Genomic DNA, 15,543 nt, shown 5'->3' with positions numbered 1-15,543 from the left:
CATAAAACTTTCAAGATTTGAAGAAGTTAAGCCTTTTGAGTTGAAATTTTAAACGTTTCATGAACTTGCATGCCCTCTTTTGTTCTACACACCACACAAAGAAGGGTTACGGCTTTTATGTGCAGGATTATAAAATCAACTGACTTCTTCTCAGAAGAGATTAAATCGTTAAAGAGCACTTTGTTAGGTTCCCATATGCAACTCAAACAGATTAAAACATTGAGCTCTTGTGTACTTCCCCATTTACATACATACATACATAAGTCGCTCTTTATTCATTTACAAACATATCAGAGTTTCTTGGATTTCAGTTTTAGTGTTTTTTTGTTTTAGCGTATTTTACTACTAATTTTAAATATTAATGCATACATAACAAAACAATTTGATTATATTTTCATTTGTAGCTCAGCTTCAACGCATTTCTTCGCCAATTTTATTTGAATTTTGACTGCAGACGGGCCGGGAAAGTGGTGTTGAAGCAGCGATAAACACTACAAAACTTCTTTTCATTCATTGTGTATGTATATTGAAATTTATGAAAGACTTGGCAGACCGTCTGCGAGCAGAGCAAAAATAAACTAAATTAAGTAAACTAGATTAAATATACGTACGCGAATGTATAATGCCATATACATACAAGCGTACATAAACATACATAGATGCTACAAGTGCTGATTGCTTACTAGTTAATCCTATTCCTGATTCAGGTTTTTGATCACGTAATTAACAATGAGTGCAAATATTGCAAAGCAGATAATAATCACCAGGTTCGAATAGACCGACTGCCAATTTAGATAGGAATTACGTGCACTGTTCTGCAGCGCTGGGCCACCATTGGCCAAATCTGCTGGAGCAGCACCCGCTAATGTTCCTATGTCCGCTGCAATGAGATGACCATTGGGGCTGGCATGTATATTGTTATTTTCGAGGGCGCCATTACCCATGCGTGTTGCGGCGCCCGCGGACGATGTGGACTTTGAGGGGTCACCCTGAGTGCCGTGTAACCGTATCTTTATTTCGTCCACGATGTCGGGAAAGAGCTCACAAAAGTTTTGATTGCGCAGGTTAAATGCCAACGATTTCTGCGCAAACATTTGTTTATCGTAATTCGAAGACTCAATTGAACCTAATGTAGGTGTGCTCTCCAACTGTAAAAAAGAAAAGTGACTGTATAATTAATGTACAATGTTTCCTGTGGGCACGATTTCAGTTACAATGACTTTATTGTAATTCGATTTTATTATAACAAATAGAAGAATTCGAAATAAAAGCGAATCCTTCAAAACAAATTACTTTATACTTGTAGGACATTAAATCGGTCATATCTTGAATCAAACGTTCGTTAGAATTTGCATTGTTTTTTGATAATAAATAAAGTGTTACATTTTAATAGGAGCATCACAATCTGATATCGGTGCACAGGTTTATAATATTACATATATGCATACGAATGCACTGAATTATTGGTTTCATCATCTTACCATAAAACTCAACAAGCCTGTGAGTATAGTACCAACACACCAAGTGGGATTCCAAGTGTCTGGATGAAAATCTGCAGGGACAGGATATTTTGACCTCAAATCAATCTGACACAGTATATGTATGTATATTAAAAGTTACCTGAAATGCTTAGGCACAGCCTGGTGTTCGTCTTGAAGCGACCATTTGGCGTGAGCATATATATCGATGGCGGTTTGAATGGAAACTCGCGCGGGAATAGTAGTGTGCCGTGATAGTAGCCTCCATAATATGGTGAATCCTCCGGGCCCTTTACACAGTAGTGCCACTCCAGTATGTTATTCGGCAGCGGTTCGGCTGTGATATAAGGCAAGGGGTCGCGCTTCAGTCGCATGTAGTCTTGTTTCATTCGCGAAACAGCTGTGGGCTGCTTTCGCGCTCCAGACGTAGCCGACGACGACATTTTGGCTAACGATTTTGCGTTTTGGAATTGATTGTTGTTTCTGTGCAGGCCGGAAATGAAACTGTCAAAGAAAGATAACATTCTGAGTTATAACCCATTCGCACACTTTTGCACAATTTATTGAGTGGTGTGAAGCCGATGCTTGTGCCAGTTTGGCAAATGAAAATTACAATGATAAGGGAGCACACACTCAAGCGGCCACTAGGGTAGGCAGCGTATGTGCAACTGCACACACAAATTACGCTTCCCGTCCCACCATCTATGACTACGACGTGTACATACCCGTAACGTTGTGAAAATTGCCTTGACTCGCTCTTGGATCAGGAGCCACCGAAAATGTGTGTTCACTATTTTCGCCGCGTTTATTGTAGTTCCACGGCGACGCTTTGGTTTTTTTTTTTCCGTGCGTCGCTTCTTGTTTGAGGAACAACCTTCGCTGAGAAGCTTCCTTATTGTTTTTCGTTTTTGTTGTAAATGTGTTGTGTCGCAGTCGCTGCGCAGTCAATGGCGCTGCCACAGCAAAGTGCGTGAACGGAAAAAAACAACAGAGCACTTAAGCTAAGATGTTTTTGGTTGACGATCGCTTTTAGTTGCTGTGCTTGGGCGAAACTAAGAACTGATGAATTAGACTAACAGAAGGCAATAGGATTGTTGTGTTGCGTGTTTAGATTGATGCGAAAAATTAGCGTAAATTGCTTTCTCTTGACGTCTACTTTCGTTCTTATCGATTAGTGTTGCTAAGCGACATTAAGCGGTAGTGCTTGCAACGCCAAGTCACAAGTCAGCGCTGCCAACGCTGCTTATTTTAAACGACGAGCTCGACGAATCGATAAAAATAATACGCAAATAAACAGAAATTCGAAAAAACATGTAGAGTTTTTGTTTTTGAATGTTCAAAAACAGTACACATTTCATTACAAAGGCTACCAAAGCAAATAAAATTCATATATAAAATTTTTCCTTTTTTAATGCATGCTTGGCATGGTAGGTTTTCAAATAAGTGTTTTATATTCTATTTTTCAAGAGACTACATACTCATACAAATGGCTTTATGGCTGATAAACACATACATACATATATACATATGTATGTACATAATTGTTGTCGCTGAAATACAAAATTACTGAAATATCTGAAATATTTCTGGTCCCACAGCGCACAATTGAAACATTTTTCACTCTTGGTACTTATGTATTGAAAGCAGTTTTCCTTATAGTATGTGTACTGACTTTCAATAATTAATGAAATTGGAATAAACTTAATGTTAATATTTTTAGATGTGAAACAAATTTTATTACTATACGGAAAATTATTAAATAACTTATAAAAATTACTTAATAAGTAATAATGTAAGACTGTATAAGTAATAAATATTAGACTCATATTTAAAACAAGTTAATACTAGTTGACATATTCTTTTGCCTAGATTTAGGCTGCGGATCGAACAAAATCTTTTAATCAAATATTGGATTGTGATTCAAATGTTACCTAACGTTTATTTTCTTGCGCCTTTAACCAATAAAATAAAGAACATTTGTAAAGTAAAAAGAACATAAAAATAACATTTATTAAAATTTGTAAATCGTGTATTTTTGTTTTGGTTATAATTCTCTTTATAAATAGAATAACAATCTATTGTAGTTCAGGTTCAAAATATTAAAAATTGGTCTATTGACGCAAAATAAAATCGCGGTACATAAGTATACATATGTGTACTTAGGAATAAATCGTTTAGGCATAAGAAAAGTTGACCTAGACACAGATGAAACGAAAATAGTTCCAGATTTGCGTAGTATTGCACTTTGAAATTAAAGTTGATAAATAAAATCATTTTATATACACTTGTATTTATATCAGTAAGTAGGCACCTAACTGATATGGAATGTGATTGTGGCTCGCTCGTACACAACCAAATCAAACATATGTATGTACATATGTATGTGCATACATTTATGGGTTTGTTGTTTAATCAGAATTATGCCCAAGGGGGGAAGGAATGCAAGCCAAAGACCAGATAGCTTATCAAGAGCCGAGTACGTTTTGTTTGCAACAAAGCGTCGCGACGACGCAACTGAAAAAATCAGTCGCTATTCTACCATCGAAACGTAAACTGTTCCTAGCAGAACCAAAGCAGGTTTTAATATTATTCCAGGATGGCACAGATTGGCAAAATTGGGTTTCTTGGCGGGGGCAACATGGCCAAAGCGTTGGCCAAGGGCTTCTTGGGCGCGGGTAAGGTAGTATTTCAATTACTTTTGAACAATTTTCAGCAAAATTGCATCATCAGGTTTGACAAAGCCCAGCGCTATTATTGCCAGCGTGCATCCTGCTGATAAGTTTTCGCTGGAGTCCTTCAAAGCGCTCGGCATAGAGACTCTGGTCGAGAACGCGCCGATTGTCCAGCAGTCCGACCTAATCTTTGTGTCCGTAAAGCCGCAGGTGGTGCCTCAAGTACTTAAGGAGGTCAAATCGCTGAGCGCCGGAAAACTCTTTCTCTCCGTAGCCATGGGAATCACGCTTCAGACGCTTGAGTCCAGCCTGTCGCCGGAGTCACGAGTGATCCGCGTGATGCCCAACACCCCGGCACTGCTGCGCTCCGGCTGTTCGGTTTTTGTGCGTGGTAGTCAGGCCACTGATGTGGACGCACAGGTAACACAGCGGCTGCTTGAGGCCGTGGGCACCTGCGAAGCTGTCGACGAATCGCAACTGGACACAGTGACTGCACTGAGTGGAAGTGGGCCAGCCTATGTGTTTGTGATGATTGAGGCGCTGGCCGATGGAGCCGTCCACATGGGCATGCCTCGAGACATGGCGTATCGGTTAGCGGCGCAGACTGTGTTCGGTGCTGGCCACATGGTCCGTGAGTGTGGCGTGCACCCGGGCGTGCTGAAAGACAATGTTACCAGTCCCGCTGGATCAACAGCGGCGGCCTTGAAGCATTTAGAACGATCGGGTAAGGAAATGGTTTTGTTATTGGAAGTTTGATAAGGCAGCGATAATCTATCTCTTGCAGGTTTTCGTGCGGCGGTTGCGGGAGCGGTGGAAGCTGCGGCGTTACGTTGCCGCGAGATATCGGGCAAATAGTTTTATGTTTCTTAGACCCCCTAGGTTAAGAATATTATTATTAATTATTCAAATTATTAATCGGAAAATGGAAATTCCAAACGGTAGAAAAATGTTAAACAGTTTTATAGTTTGCAGCAATGTTTTGCTGAATATACTCGAGATTGAATTAAAACAAAGATATAGTAAAATTATTCGGCAAAGAAAACAATCATCCTAATTTAATATTTAAGCAAGCTAACTTCGTTTTTAAAAATTGTCTGAACGTGTTTTCCAAAGACTGTAAAAAACACACAAAACCAAAAAGAGTGTGATCATTAATATACTTTCTACAACATTAATAAAATAAATCAATGTCAGTCGTTAACTGTAAAAATATAAACATACTCATTGTTTTTGGCAGCGGGGCTCACTGAAAACTAATAACTTTCCAAATAAGATGCGCCATGATCTACAGAGTAATTTAAAATATAAGAAGCCCACAAATTTCCAACTAAATAATTGAAGTTTAATAGTCTTTCTCTTTCGACTTCTGAAAGAGCCGCATTGCAACATTGCAATAAAACATGTATATATATGTCTCTATTATAATACATTCCGACTTAAGCTATTACATAGTAATCCACAATATTCGAAATATTTGGATTGTGGATCTTAAAAAGCCTAAAGAATCCCACATTAAGCTTTTATAAATAAAAACTTCAGCAGCCGCAGGTCTAGAACTTTTTGCGTTTGTTAGCGCGGGCCAACTCATTGAGCTCGCCTTGTTGTATGGCAGCCTCTTGGTAGATACGTTTGACCTTCTCCTTGCGCTCATTATCGCTGAAATGTAAAATAATTTTTTATTTAAATTCAAACAAACACACCTTAGGAGATTGCTGTTAATGGTCACTAACCTTTGTAGCTGCTTTTTAATGCGCAGTTCTTGGAGATATACAGTATCGCGGCGTATTTCACGTATGGCGCCTTTCTTTTCGCGTTTGATTTTTTGTAGCAACTTCGCGCGCTCTTCCTTCTCCTTGGTCATCTTGGGTCGTCGCTTGTCATCATAGACGGCCTCGAAGCGTGGCTCCAGCATTCTCAGGGCTTTTGGCTTCTTCTCAGCCGGTGCTAGCGGCTTCATTGGACGTGTCGCAACTTGCTCAAGCGCATTCTTGCAGGCATTCAAGTTTTCATTCACATACGCAGGATAGGATTCGATGGGCAAGCGCGAGAGTAACGATAGAAACGGCGTCGCCAGATATGTAGCGCCTACATGTTCGCCCACCAGCTCGGTTGCGTCCTTTATTAAACCTAACGTTGCACTCAGCACACGCACCTTAAAATCAAGTGACAGTGTATGTGTGACGAGATCGGTTGCTTGAAGTGGCATCTGCTCGATCGCCTTGCTCTCAGCACTGCAGCCAATAGCCAGAAGCTTGCTAAAGGGTCCGTTCCGCTCAAAAGGTGGCGTAATCTCGAGCACCTCATCCGGCTGCTTGGGTATGCACATGTGAACAATGCCTTGTAGATAGTTGAAGACAGCGGGTAGCAGGCGTTTGGATCTCTGGCCAAATTCTAATGCGATGGTGACCAGTAGAATACCCATTGAAATATCCTGACGCGTGCGAACGTGCGCATGAGACAAGATATCCTGCATGAAGATGTACGTGGGCGTAGCCAGCGGGTGCCTGAAGTCCGACGTGGAGTAGATGTTGGACACTAGTTTGAAGTATACGAGAGTATCTAGAGTGGGATACATTTTTGGATGTTTGGAGTACGTGCTATATTTTTCTTTGATCACGTCAAGCAGCGTATTTGACATGCGCTCGGGGTTGAGGTGCGTTAGGTCATACATCAGTGGCACGAGTAGCGATAGTAACTGGAAGTGTTCACTTATTTCGTCTTCGCTGGCATCCTCAAACAATTCATGTATATACTGCAGCAAGAAAGCGTAGAGTTTGATCACATTTTCTCGATTGACACCCTCTAGCTTTGGATGATTGCACTTCATAATCCGCTCTACTATGGTGGCCTGCTGCTCCACTGACCGTTTATTTAGAAGTTGCGTGAAATTATCGTATGTTTTGGGCATTTTTATGGTAAAGGGTATAGAGGTGTCAAGCGAGGCTGGTTCATTTGATTTCTGCGGCTTTTTCTCCTTTGGCGTCTGCGGCAATAATTCTTGCTCGGAGTCGCTGTCGGACTCTTTAAGATCACTGAGATTATCCACATCAGATTCACTGCTATCATCACTATCATCCTTCTCCTCTTCTTCGATGTCGTCATCGCTATCATTCACTTCCTTGTCGCGTTTATTTGTTCCACTTTCTCCATCGAAGTTTGAGTGCGTACACAGTTTTCCGTCCTGGTCATAGGCTAGCGTCGTGTCCTCATCGTCCAGTCCTGCCACAAAGTAGCTGTCGTCCAAATCATCAGCAGAACGGTGTTTCGGCTGCACGTTCGAGGTTTCCTCCTCACCGTCGGCATTCATGCGCCGCAGCCGTTCATTTTCCAGTTTCTCCAGACGAGCAGCCTCCTGCTTGGCAAGGTCCTCGGGTTTTATTAGTTTGTCTGTAACAGTTCCTCGGCGATCGAAAGTCATTTCCTTTATCGCCCTGTCGTACGAGTCCATAGGTGGTTTCTCACGCATCTGTTCCTTCGAAGTTTGGCCCACCAGTGATATTAATTCCTTGTAGTTGGCATCCAATCTCTCTGTCAAGTCATACACCTCATCTTTTTCTTTGGCAATTTCATTTTTACGGCGCTTCTGCTCGGTTATCATATCTTCAATGGCTGCTTGCCGGTCCTGAGGCGCGTCGCCATCGCCACCAAAGTGAGTTGCTGCTGTGAATTCAGCTAAAGAGGCAATACAAGTTCAGTAAAAATATTACACACATAATTTATCTGGCATACTAACCGTCCAAACGCTCATCGTCTTCGTCATCGGAGCGCTCGTCTCTGTATTGTTCAATCTCCTCGAGTGTTTGCCCTCTATGGGTTAGCAACTCATCATCGTTTAAGTTGAACTTTTCTGCCTTGCTAGATGTTCGCACCTGCGACAATTTATCTGCCAAATAACGTGCGTTAAGCACGGAATCTGTGAGCTGATCTCCACTCAAGTGTCTGCCAATACGGTTGTCCACGAACTTGTTGGTCTTGTGCTTCACCTCAAACTGCTTGCCTAGGGTTTGGGAGCGCCTTTGTTGCGCCTTTGCACGCGACACCCCTGGCATTCCCCTGTCATGCTTGCAGATGCGTCCCAGGATCTCGAATTTCTTTTTGTTGACATGCACATCGAACGGATTCAGCTTTCTAGCGGTCTGTGGCTTTGCCGTCTCGAAAGGATTGATGACCTGGGTCTTCTTCTTGGCATGCACTACATCGGCGTTGGCTTTTTTGTGTTTGGCTCCCATTATTTATAGTTTTAACACACCTATTTAAACTGCATGAAAATAACAACAAAACACCGCACACGTGCGACTAGCTCTACACCGATAAGCTATCGAAGTATTCGATGACTATTAATTTCTTATCGCTTATCTTGTGGCGCAGCCCTGGCTTGCTGGATTATCCAACACTATCTCCTGTCGCCATTTTTTCACAGAAAAAATTGGCTTTGGGAAACTGCTTAAATTTCGTTGAATTAGGAAGTAAATTGTTAATATTACAGCTGTTTGCAACAATTGATATAGTTTGCCTCAATTAAAAAACTGATATGAGTGCGACTCCGCCGGAACTACTGCAAATGGCAGCAGCCGGCATCAAAGAAGTCTCCAACGGCAATGAGAAAGAATACCGAAGTCGTGGCGGCGATAAGGAACGCTCCAAATCGAAAGACCGCAGCCGAGACAAGGATAAAGACAGGGAGCGCGAAAAGAAAAAAAGGTGGGTGATGTGCAATGGCTCTAACACCATATGGGTAACCAGTCCATTTTTAGGGATCGGGATCGTGAAAGCAGGGATCGAGACCGGGAGAGCCGTCGTCGGGAGAGTCGTGACCGATCACGTTCAAGAAATCATGAGGATTATGATGGCCGGCGGAGAAAACGTTCCCGCAGCAAAGAACGCCGACGAGACCGGGACTCCAGGCGCTCCAGACGCAGTGGTTCCAGAGGTGGACGGGACGACTACGATCGCAGCCGTGAATCGCGCTCCAGACGCAGCAGCTCTCGAGGTGGACGAGACGAGTACGATCGCAATCGGCGTCGCCGCTCGCGTAGTCGGAGCTATGAGCGCAGACGTCGAGATAGAAGTCGGGAGCCCCAGCGCAGTACTGAGCGTAGCAGCCGTGAGCGCACACACGTGAATCCTTTCGAAACTCCTATGAACTCCATAATGAGTCAAGAGCAACGACTACCCTCACTCTTTGATCGCCAGCCACAACTGGAAACCATACGCGAAGAGCCACGAGATTCGCGTTTTGATTTATCGCAAACCATACAAGAGCTCATGTGCAATTCGTCGGCAAACAAAAGTTTTGCCTCTCTTTTCAACAGTCAAAACAGCAACGATTCAACAAGCAATGGACCGTCGGACAATTCAAGTGAGTTTCCTTAGTTTTAATTGTAACATTGGTTTTTATTGAATCTTCTAAATGCAGTGGACAGCGCAGCGGAGCGTAAACGCAAGCGCAAGTCACGCTGGGGTGGCACAGAGAACGATAAGACCTTCATACCAGGAATGCCAACTATTTTGCCTTCTACGTTGGATCCGGCACAGCAGGAAGCCTATTTAGGTAATGTGGCTACCGTCCAGTTAACATTTGATATATTGAAAATAAGTTAGTTTTAAGTGTAGTTGTAAGTTTTTAATGCAAAACTAATAAGCCAACAAACACAACAGCCACAAATAGTAGCGGGGCATCACAGTCACCTACACCCCCTAACGGTCACAAACCAGTCGGCGGACGTGCGAACGTAAAATCATCACAACTAAATTGCATTGAGCAAAATATAATAATATCTCATTCTCTTTTTGAAGGGATTCCTGCGTGTGACACAATCGACACGAGTGCCCAAGGGCATGAATACTCGTACATGCCCCGAAAAAGCAATCACAAATAACTAATCAAATGATCAAATCTAATTGTATAGCCCACAAATTTTCCAGTTAGGTAGGCACGCGTCGGCGCTGTTTATAAAACGGAAACACAAAGAACCCCAATTTACTTTTGATGCAGGCTATTGAAATCATTTTATTAATATATCTTCTTTTTTATTTCATATCGACTTTCAACCTTTAACGTTTACTAATATCGAGGTTGCGCTCGATTTTCTTTCTTCTTTTCTAACGCCTTCTAATTACAGTTCAATTTCAAATCGAGGAGATCAGCCGCAAGTTACGTACCGGTGATTTGGGAATCACACAGAACCCGGAAGAAAGGTTTGAAAAAGTTCTCTCTCATACATATGTACTCCCTCATTCTCCAATCGCATCTAACAACGAACGGACAAGAACCGACCGTGAACAAAGCGTGACTGCTGAATTTGGACACTGGTGGTTGATGATCCTGTACAGGTTTCATTGTGTTGCACGCAATGCAAAGATGCAAAGATGCAGAGCTGAATATGTTTGTATAATTTGAACCAAGGCTGCAAACCGCGCCGGTATCGGCGAATCATACTTTTACAAAAGTCAAAACCAATACTATTAACAAACTTAGATTTGGATTTATTTTCGAATTAATACAACTAAGTAAATGGAAGGAAAATTTGAGCGGTTTTCAGCCTTGAATTTAACATATATATTTTTATTTGACTAATTTTTTGGGCACCAACACAACTCATTTGCTCATTTGTGCTAAGCAGCGACCTCAAAGTTTAATCATAATTTAAAACACAAAACATTTGTATCTAGGTAAGGGGGCAGTTCAGAATCTGGCGAGTGGAATTCGCTCGTCCATTAATAATATAAACTAACTCAAGTTTTATTATTTGAAAAAGCACCTACAGCTTTTAGATACAGCGATTTATCTAGATCACTAGATGATCCCTAGGATCGTGTGTCGTATGTAAGCGCCTGGCGATACGTAACATAATATTTTTAATAATGGCACTTTCTTCTCTCCCATTAAGCCGTAAGCGTTAATTTCGTAGTGCAAGCGAGAAAAACTTAAAAATTGAATAATTTACTACACAGAGGTGCTCGAACGAACTGCCAGCAGCAAGCCGAGATCCACCTAATTAGACTATAGAAAACCAAATCAAATGAATTAATCAAAATTCTTCTTTTCCCAACTCTCCAGCGAATTTCTAATCACAAACTTGCTAACGATTAATCAATGATTTGAAAATTACAGGATATGCATTTTCTATATGTAATATTTATAAGATCATTAAGTCTAGTCAAAAGCGTCTACCAGGTCTACCGAACACTTCCATTTCAAAAGTGCCATCTTTTCGTTTTTTCTTCTCGTCCACAGGTCTCCCTCCCCCGAGCCCATTTACAGTTCAGATGGCAAGCGTTTGAACACGCGTGAGTTCCGCTACCGAAAGCGTCTCGAAGAGCAGCGCCATCAGCTGATATTGAAAATGCAGGCTGTAAATCCGGAATTTAAGCCACCGGCCGATTACAAGTAAGTTAATTCAGAATACAAAGTTGTAGGTTCGATATAGGACATGGACACATCAAAGGACTGTCGCCCAACTATACTTGAATAGTAGTGCTGTTATCAGAAAAATGTGTTTTAGAAAAGCGTCGATGTAAGATGGTACATTTTAGTTTTGATCAAGATTTAAGACGACATACATTTACTGCAAAATTCCATCCGCAATAGGGGAAATGATTCCAATTCTTCTCAGTTGAAAATCACGGTGACCTAATATTTCTCTATAGATTTGTGCCATCAATTTGTATAAATGTGAAGAAAAGTTGTAAGGGCGCGGGACCTAAATCAGTAGCTTCTTCTACCCCTTTCTAACTTGTATTATACACTTACTTCTTACTGTAGGCCTCCTGTGACACGGGTCAGCGATAAAGTGCTCATACCGCAGGAGCAGTATCCGGACATCAACTTCGTGGGATTGCTGATCGGGCCACGTGGTAACACGCTAAAAGCTATGGAAAAGGAGACGGGCGCTAAGATTATAATACGGGGAAAGGGTTCCGTTAAGGAGGGCAAAGTGGGACGTAAGGATGGACAGCCCTTGCCGGGTGAAGATGAACCGTTGCATGCGTTTATCACAGCGCCTTCGCAGGAGGCGGTAAAGAAGGCAGTAGACAAGATCAAAGATGTCATACGCCAGGGCATAGAGACACCCGAGGGTCACAACGACTTGCGTCGCATGCAGCTGCGGGAGCTAGCCCAGCTTAATGGCACTTTACGGGAGAACGACATCCAACGCTGCACGTGCGGCTCAACGGATCACAAGTCCTGGCAGTGCCCCGAAAAACCAATTATCACGAATACCATCGTCTGCACCTCTTGCGGTGGCGCCGGTCATTTGACCAAGGACTGCCGCAGCAAGCGCCCAGGAGCTGGCGGACCAGGCATGGGACCCTGTGAGGACTCACAAGCGAAAATCGATGAGGAGTACATGAGCTTAATGGCTGAACTGGGCGAAGGCCCACCGCCTAGTGTTCCTAAAGCCGATGCGCAACCCGCGCCCACTCTGCATCGTAGCAGCTACAGTATTTTCGACAAGAAACCCTCGCAAATGCAGGCCATACAATCACCGCCAAGCTCTACTTCGCGAGACCATCAGCGCGACATGGGCGGCAGTGGTTGGGGCTCAGCTCCGCCCACAGGCAATGGCATGGGCATGTCTGCATATGTGCCCACACCACCGGTGGTTCAAGCGCCGCCACCTATGCCGCCGCCACTTATGCCCTGGATGAGCGCACCGCAGCCGCCACCACCGGCTTCCGAACCCATGAATCCGCCGATTCCGGGCACCATGTCGCCGCTAATACCACCACCGCCGGGAACCAGCAACCCTCCCATGCCACCCTGGAGCAGTGGACCACCGGGTATGATGCATCCGGGTGGCTACGGTGGCTGGGGTGCGGGCTATCCGCCGCCACCCCCACCTCCATGCGCACCTCCTCCACCAGCGCTCAGCCTGGCGCAACCGCCTCCTCCACCACCTCCATCAAATTAAGTGGGGCTAAAGATAGTGCTCAACTGATGAGACTCCTCGCAATTAAGTGTTTGTAAAATTAGTGACTTTTTACTCTAGCCTTGCTTGCATATTACCTAACCTCAAAGACACACATACTTTGTATCTTATGCTTCATTTAGTAAACGCTTGACGAGAATCCATCTGTTGTTCTTTGCTTTATTTAGATGTATACGGGTAGAATGTGTGGAGTGTGCCAATAGTTTAACTTGAATATCAATAGAGACTGACATCTAACCATGCTTACTAAAGTATTGTTTCGACTCATCCACGTCGGGCTTGATGGTGGCTGGATTTGTCTTTGGATTCCAATTGGCAGGGCACACTTCGCCGTGCTCTTCAACGAACTGGAAGGCCTTAATCAAGCGCAGCACCTCATCGACTGAACGGCCAACAGGCAGGTCGTTAATAGAGTATTGACGCAAGATCCCTTTCGGGTCAATGATAAATGTGCCACGTAGGGAGATGCCTTCCTTGTCCAATAGCACATCGTAGTCGGCTGAGATTTGCTTTGTGATGTCAGATAGCAGTGGGTAGTTGAGTTTGCCAACACCACCGTTCTTGCGATCTACATTGCACCAGGTCAAGTGGCTGAAATGTGAGTCCACCGATACACCCACAACCTCGGCGTTAATGTCCTGGAACTCCTTTATACGTTCACTAAATGCAACAATTTCGGTTGGGCAAACAAAGGTGCTGAAATGATGTGATAATGCAAAAGCTGTTAACAAACCCACTTTTGAATGCTTACAAGTCCAAGGGATAGAAAAACAGCACCAGATATTTGCCTCTATAGTCCTCTAGTTTAATCTCCTGAAAGTCGTTGCCTACTACGGCCAGGCCCTTGAAGTTTGGCGCCGGCTGTTGCACGCGCACGGTGCATAGCGGCGCAGCTAAACAAAGAATCATTTATATTCAGGTGGGTGGGGTGCAAATAGTTTACTCACTCTGGTGCAGCAAACGTGCAGCGAATTTTTGCTGCCCAGCCACGGCTTTCCTCAGCAGTGGGACCTGCAATGCACGTCGAGAATACAAATGACTGCATGTTACTTTTAGTTGCGTTTGGTATGCCAAAAATTACGTAATCGTAGCAATATCTCGTCTTTAACTTAAAGACTAGGCAGAATCTCAACTTACGTTACGTAGCAGTGTGCGGCCAATGAAAGACATGCTGAAGTTTTATTTATATCTAACAAACAGAACAAAAACAAGTATATGCAAATGGTTATCGTGTTAACATCCACCTTGAAGACAAAAGCCAACGAACCAGCCGGTAGAGAAGCAAACGCCAAATGAAAGTACAAAAACAAAACAAATGACATGCGAGAGCTTTTGAACTGGTTGGCAGTGCTTGTTGGCCTATCGATAGCTGGTTGGAGTATATCGATAGAAATAATCGTTTCAAGTAAGGAAACGATGATCAATTCAAATCTGCAGCGGGAAAATAAAGTAAATGAGCAATGCAGACGCTAAGAATATGTTTCAAGTGCAAGCCGCGTGTGCTAATTCCAAGATCAAATGCGATATAAAGACAGATTCCCCCAAACACAATGGATAGGAACCGTTGGACTTGCATTTGAATTTGTCTACTTTTGCGAGAACAATTGAAAGTATAGCAAAATATTTATCACGCATTGCACACGCCGCACAATGGTAATAAGCTATAAAACGATGGCCAAAACAAAGCCTTGGCATTGCTACGTACATACATAAATTGTGTATGTACTCATGTGTATGTTTGTATGTATTTGCTCTACATGTGAAAGGAATTTTGTTTGTTTGTTTCCTAATCTAGTGGTAATGCCCAAAAGCAGCTCAGTAACACACAGAAGACGGCGGCCATTACAAAAGGAAAGCGCATGCATGAAAACCAGAGCTAGGAAATAATAGAATCTATTTTCTTTGGTTTGTGGCCGTCACAGACAATACAACACCGCTGCTCTCGCACTCAGTTTCGATCTTGATATTTTTGTTCATAGAAGCCGCTCACATAGGCACACTCACACGCATATTTCCATACGCACATGCATAAATGCATATGTGAAAACAATGGCTAAACAGGAGCGAGGGCACGCGTTCTATGCCTTCACATATTTAAGCGCATTTTTGGGATAATGTTGGCAAAACATCTGACCGTTCGCTGCACGCCCAGACCTTTTAGGTAAGTACAGCAACACCCACTCATTTAGAGTTGCCCTTTGTATCGTTTCGGCTTCATGCAAATGCTTATCAGCACGATTAACAACCCCTCATTGTCCACCCCTCCGACCACCATTTTGTTTGAAACTCTGCGTGCGCGCACTTACTTTGCCACAATTAGACAATTCCCATGTTTGCAATTACGCCCGCCCATTGCCCATCGCCATCGACATACACCCAGCGAACGCCCAGCCACGTACATGCATATGCATGTAAGTATTTATATACATACATATGTATGTATGTAGCTGGTGCAGCTTC

General features: G+C 43.1%; 5 protein-coding genes across 11 annotated transcripts; 2 read left to right on the top strand and 3 right to left on the bottom strand.

Moving 5' to 3' along the window:
- Positions 1-252: 252 nt before the first annotated feature.
- Positions 253-2,703, bottom strand: LOC115620764 (ubiquitin-conjugating enzyme E2 J2). 6 transcript variants are annotated; one of them, XR_003995234.1, is made up of 6 exons: positions 2,204-2,703; positions 1,621-1,982; positions 1,482-1,552; positions 765-1,148; positions 612-698; positions 253-556 (listed from the first exon to the last, which is right to left on the bottom strand). XR_003995234.1 is itself a non-coding variant. In XM_030514167.1 (6 exons), the coding sequence occupies exons 2-5, from the start codon at positions 1,919-1,921 to the stop codon at positions 693-695; spliced, it is 762 nt and encodes a 253-aa protein (XP_030370027.1). In that variant the 5' UTR covers positions 1,922-1,982; positions 2,204-2,702; the 3' UTR covers positions 253-556; positions 684-692. The 6 variants fall into 6 exon arrangements, 4 of the variants coding, with proteins under 4 accessions (XP_030370027.1, XP_030370025.1, XP_030370026.1 ...); XM_030514167.1 differs by having other exon boundaries at positions 684-698; positions 2,204-2,702; XM_030514165.1 differs by having other exon boundaries at positions 684-880; positions 941-1,148; positions 2,204-2,702.
- A 1,315-nt stretch (positions 2,704-4,018) lies between these two features.
- On the top strand, positions 4,019-5,366 carry LOC115621306 (pyrroline-5-carboxylate reductase). The gene is made up of 3 exons (XM_030514918.1): positions 4,019-4,153; positions 4,209-4,874; positions 4,935-5,366. Exons 1-3 carry the CDS (start codon positions 4,075-4,077, stop codon positions 5,003-5,005), a joined length of 816 nt encoding a protein of 271 aa, XP_030370778.1. The 5' UTR covers positions 4,019-4,074; the 3' UTR covers positions 5,006-5,366.
- Positions 5,367-5,470: 104 nt separating this feature from the next.
- LOC115621304 (nucleolar protein 14 homolog) lies at positions 5,471-8,408 on the bottom strand. Its single transcript, XM_030514917.1, has 3 exons — positions 7,884-8,408; positions 5,881-7,822; positions 5,471-5,806 (listed from the first exon to the last, which is right to left on the bottom strand). The coding sequence occupies exons 1-3, from the start codon at positions 8,377-8,379 to the stop codon at positions 5,701-5,703; spliced, it is 2,544 nt and encodes an 847-aa protein (XP_030370777.1). The 5' UTR covers positions 8,380-8,408; the 3' UTR covers positions 5,471-5,700.
- A 187-nt stretch (positions 8,409-8,595) lies between these two features.
- LOC115621959 (splicing factor 1) lies at positions 8,596-13,226 on the top strand. 2 transcript variants are annotated; one of them, XM_030515807.1, is made up of 6 exons: positions 8,596-8,851; positions 8,905-9,509; positions 9,567-9,701; positions 10,273-10,348; positions 11,388-11,540; positions 11,916-13,226. In XM_030515807.1, exons 1-6 carry the CDS (start codon positions 8,682-8,684, stop codon positions 13,063-13,065), a joined length of 2,289 nt encoding a protein of 762 aa, XP_030371667.1. In that variant the 5' UTR covers positions 8,596-8,681; the 3' UTR covers positions 13,066-13,226. The 2 variants fall into 2 exon arrangements, 1 of the variants encoding a protein (XP_030371667.1); XR_003995308.1 differs by lacking the exon at positions 10,273-10,348 and having other exon boundaries at positions 11,916-12,058.
- On the bottom strand, positions 13,223-14,365 carry LOC115621960 (peroxiredoxin-2). The gene is made up of 5 exons (XM_030515808.1): positions 14,351-14,365; positions 14,221-14,272; positions 14,031-14,094; positions 13,835-13,976; positions 13,223-13,779 (listed from the first exon to the last, which is right to left on the bottom strand). The coding sequence occupies exons 2-5, from the start codon at positions 14,251-14,253 to the stop codon at positions 13,317-13,319; spliced, it is 702 nt and encodes a 233-aa protein (XP_030371668.1). The 5' UTR covers positions 14,254-14,272; positions 14,351-14,365; the 3' UTR covers positions 13,223-13,316.
- Between the last annotated feature and the right edge of the window lie 1,178 nt (positions 14,366-15,543).

This window comes from Scaptodrosophila lebanonensis, unplaced genomic scaffold, assembly GCF_003285725.1.
Source record: "Scaptodrosophila lebanonensis strain 11010-0011.00,11010-0021.00 unplaced genomic scaffold, SlebRS2 tig00000024-arrow-pilon, whole genome shotgun sequence".
NCBI lineage: Eukaryota > Metazoa > Arthropoda > Insecta > Diptera > Drosophilidae > Scaptodrosophila > Scaptodrosophila lebanonensis.
The sequence above is the reverse complement of the archived record's forward strand: the minus strand, read 5'-3'. Positions and strand labels throughout refer to the sequence as shown.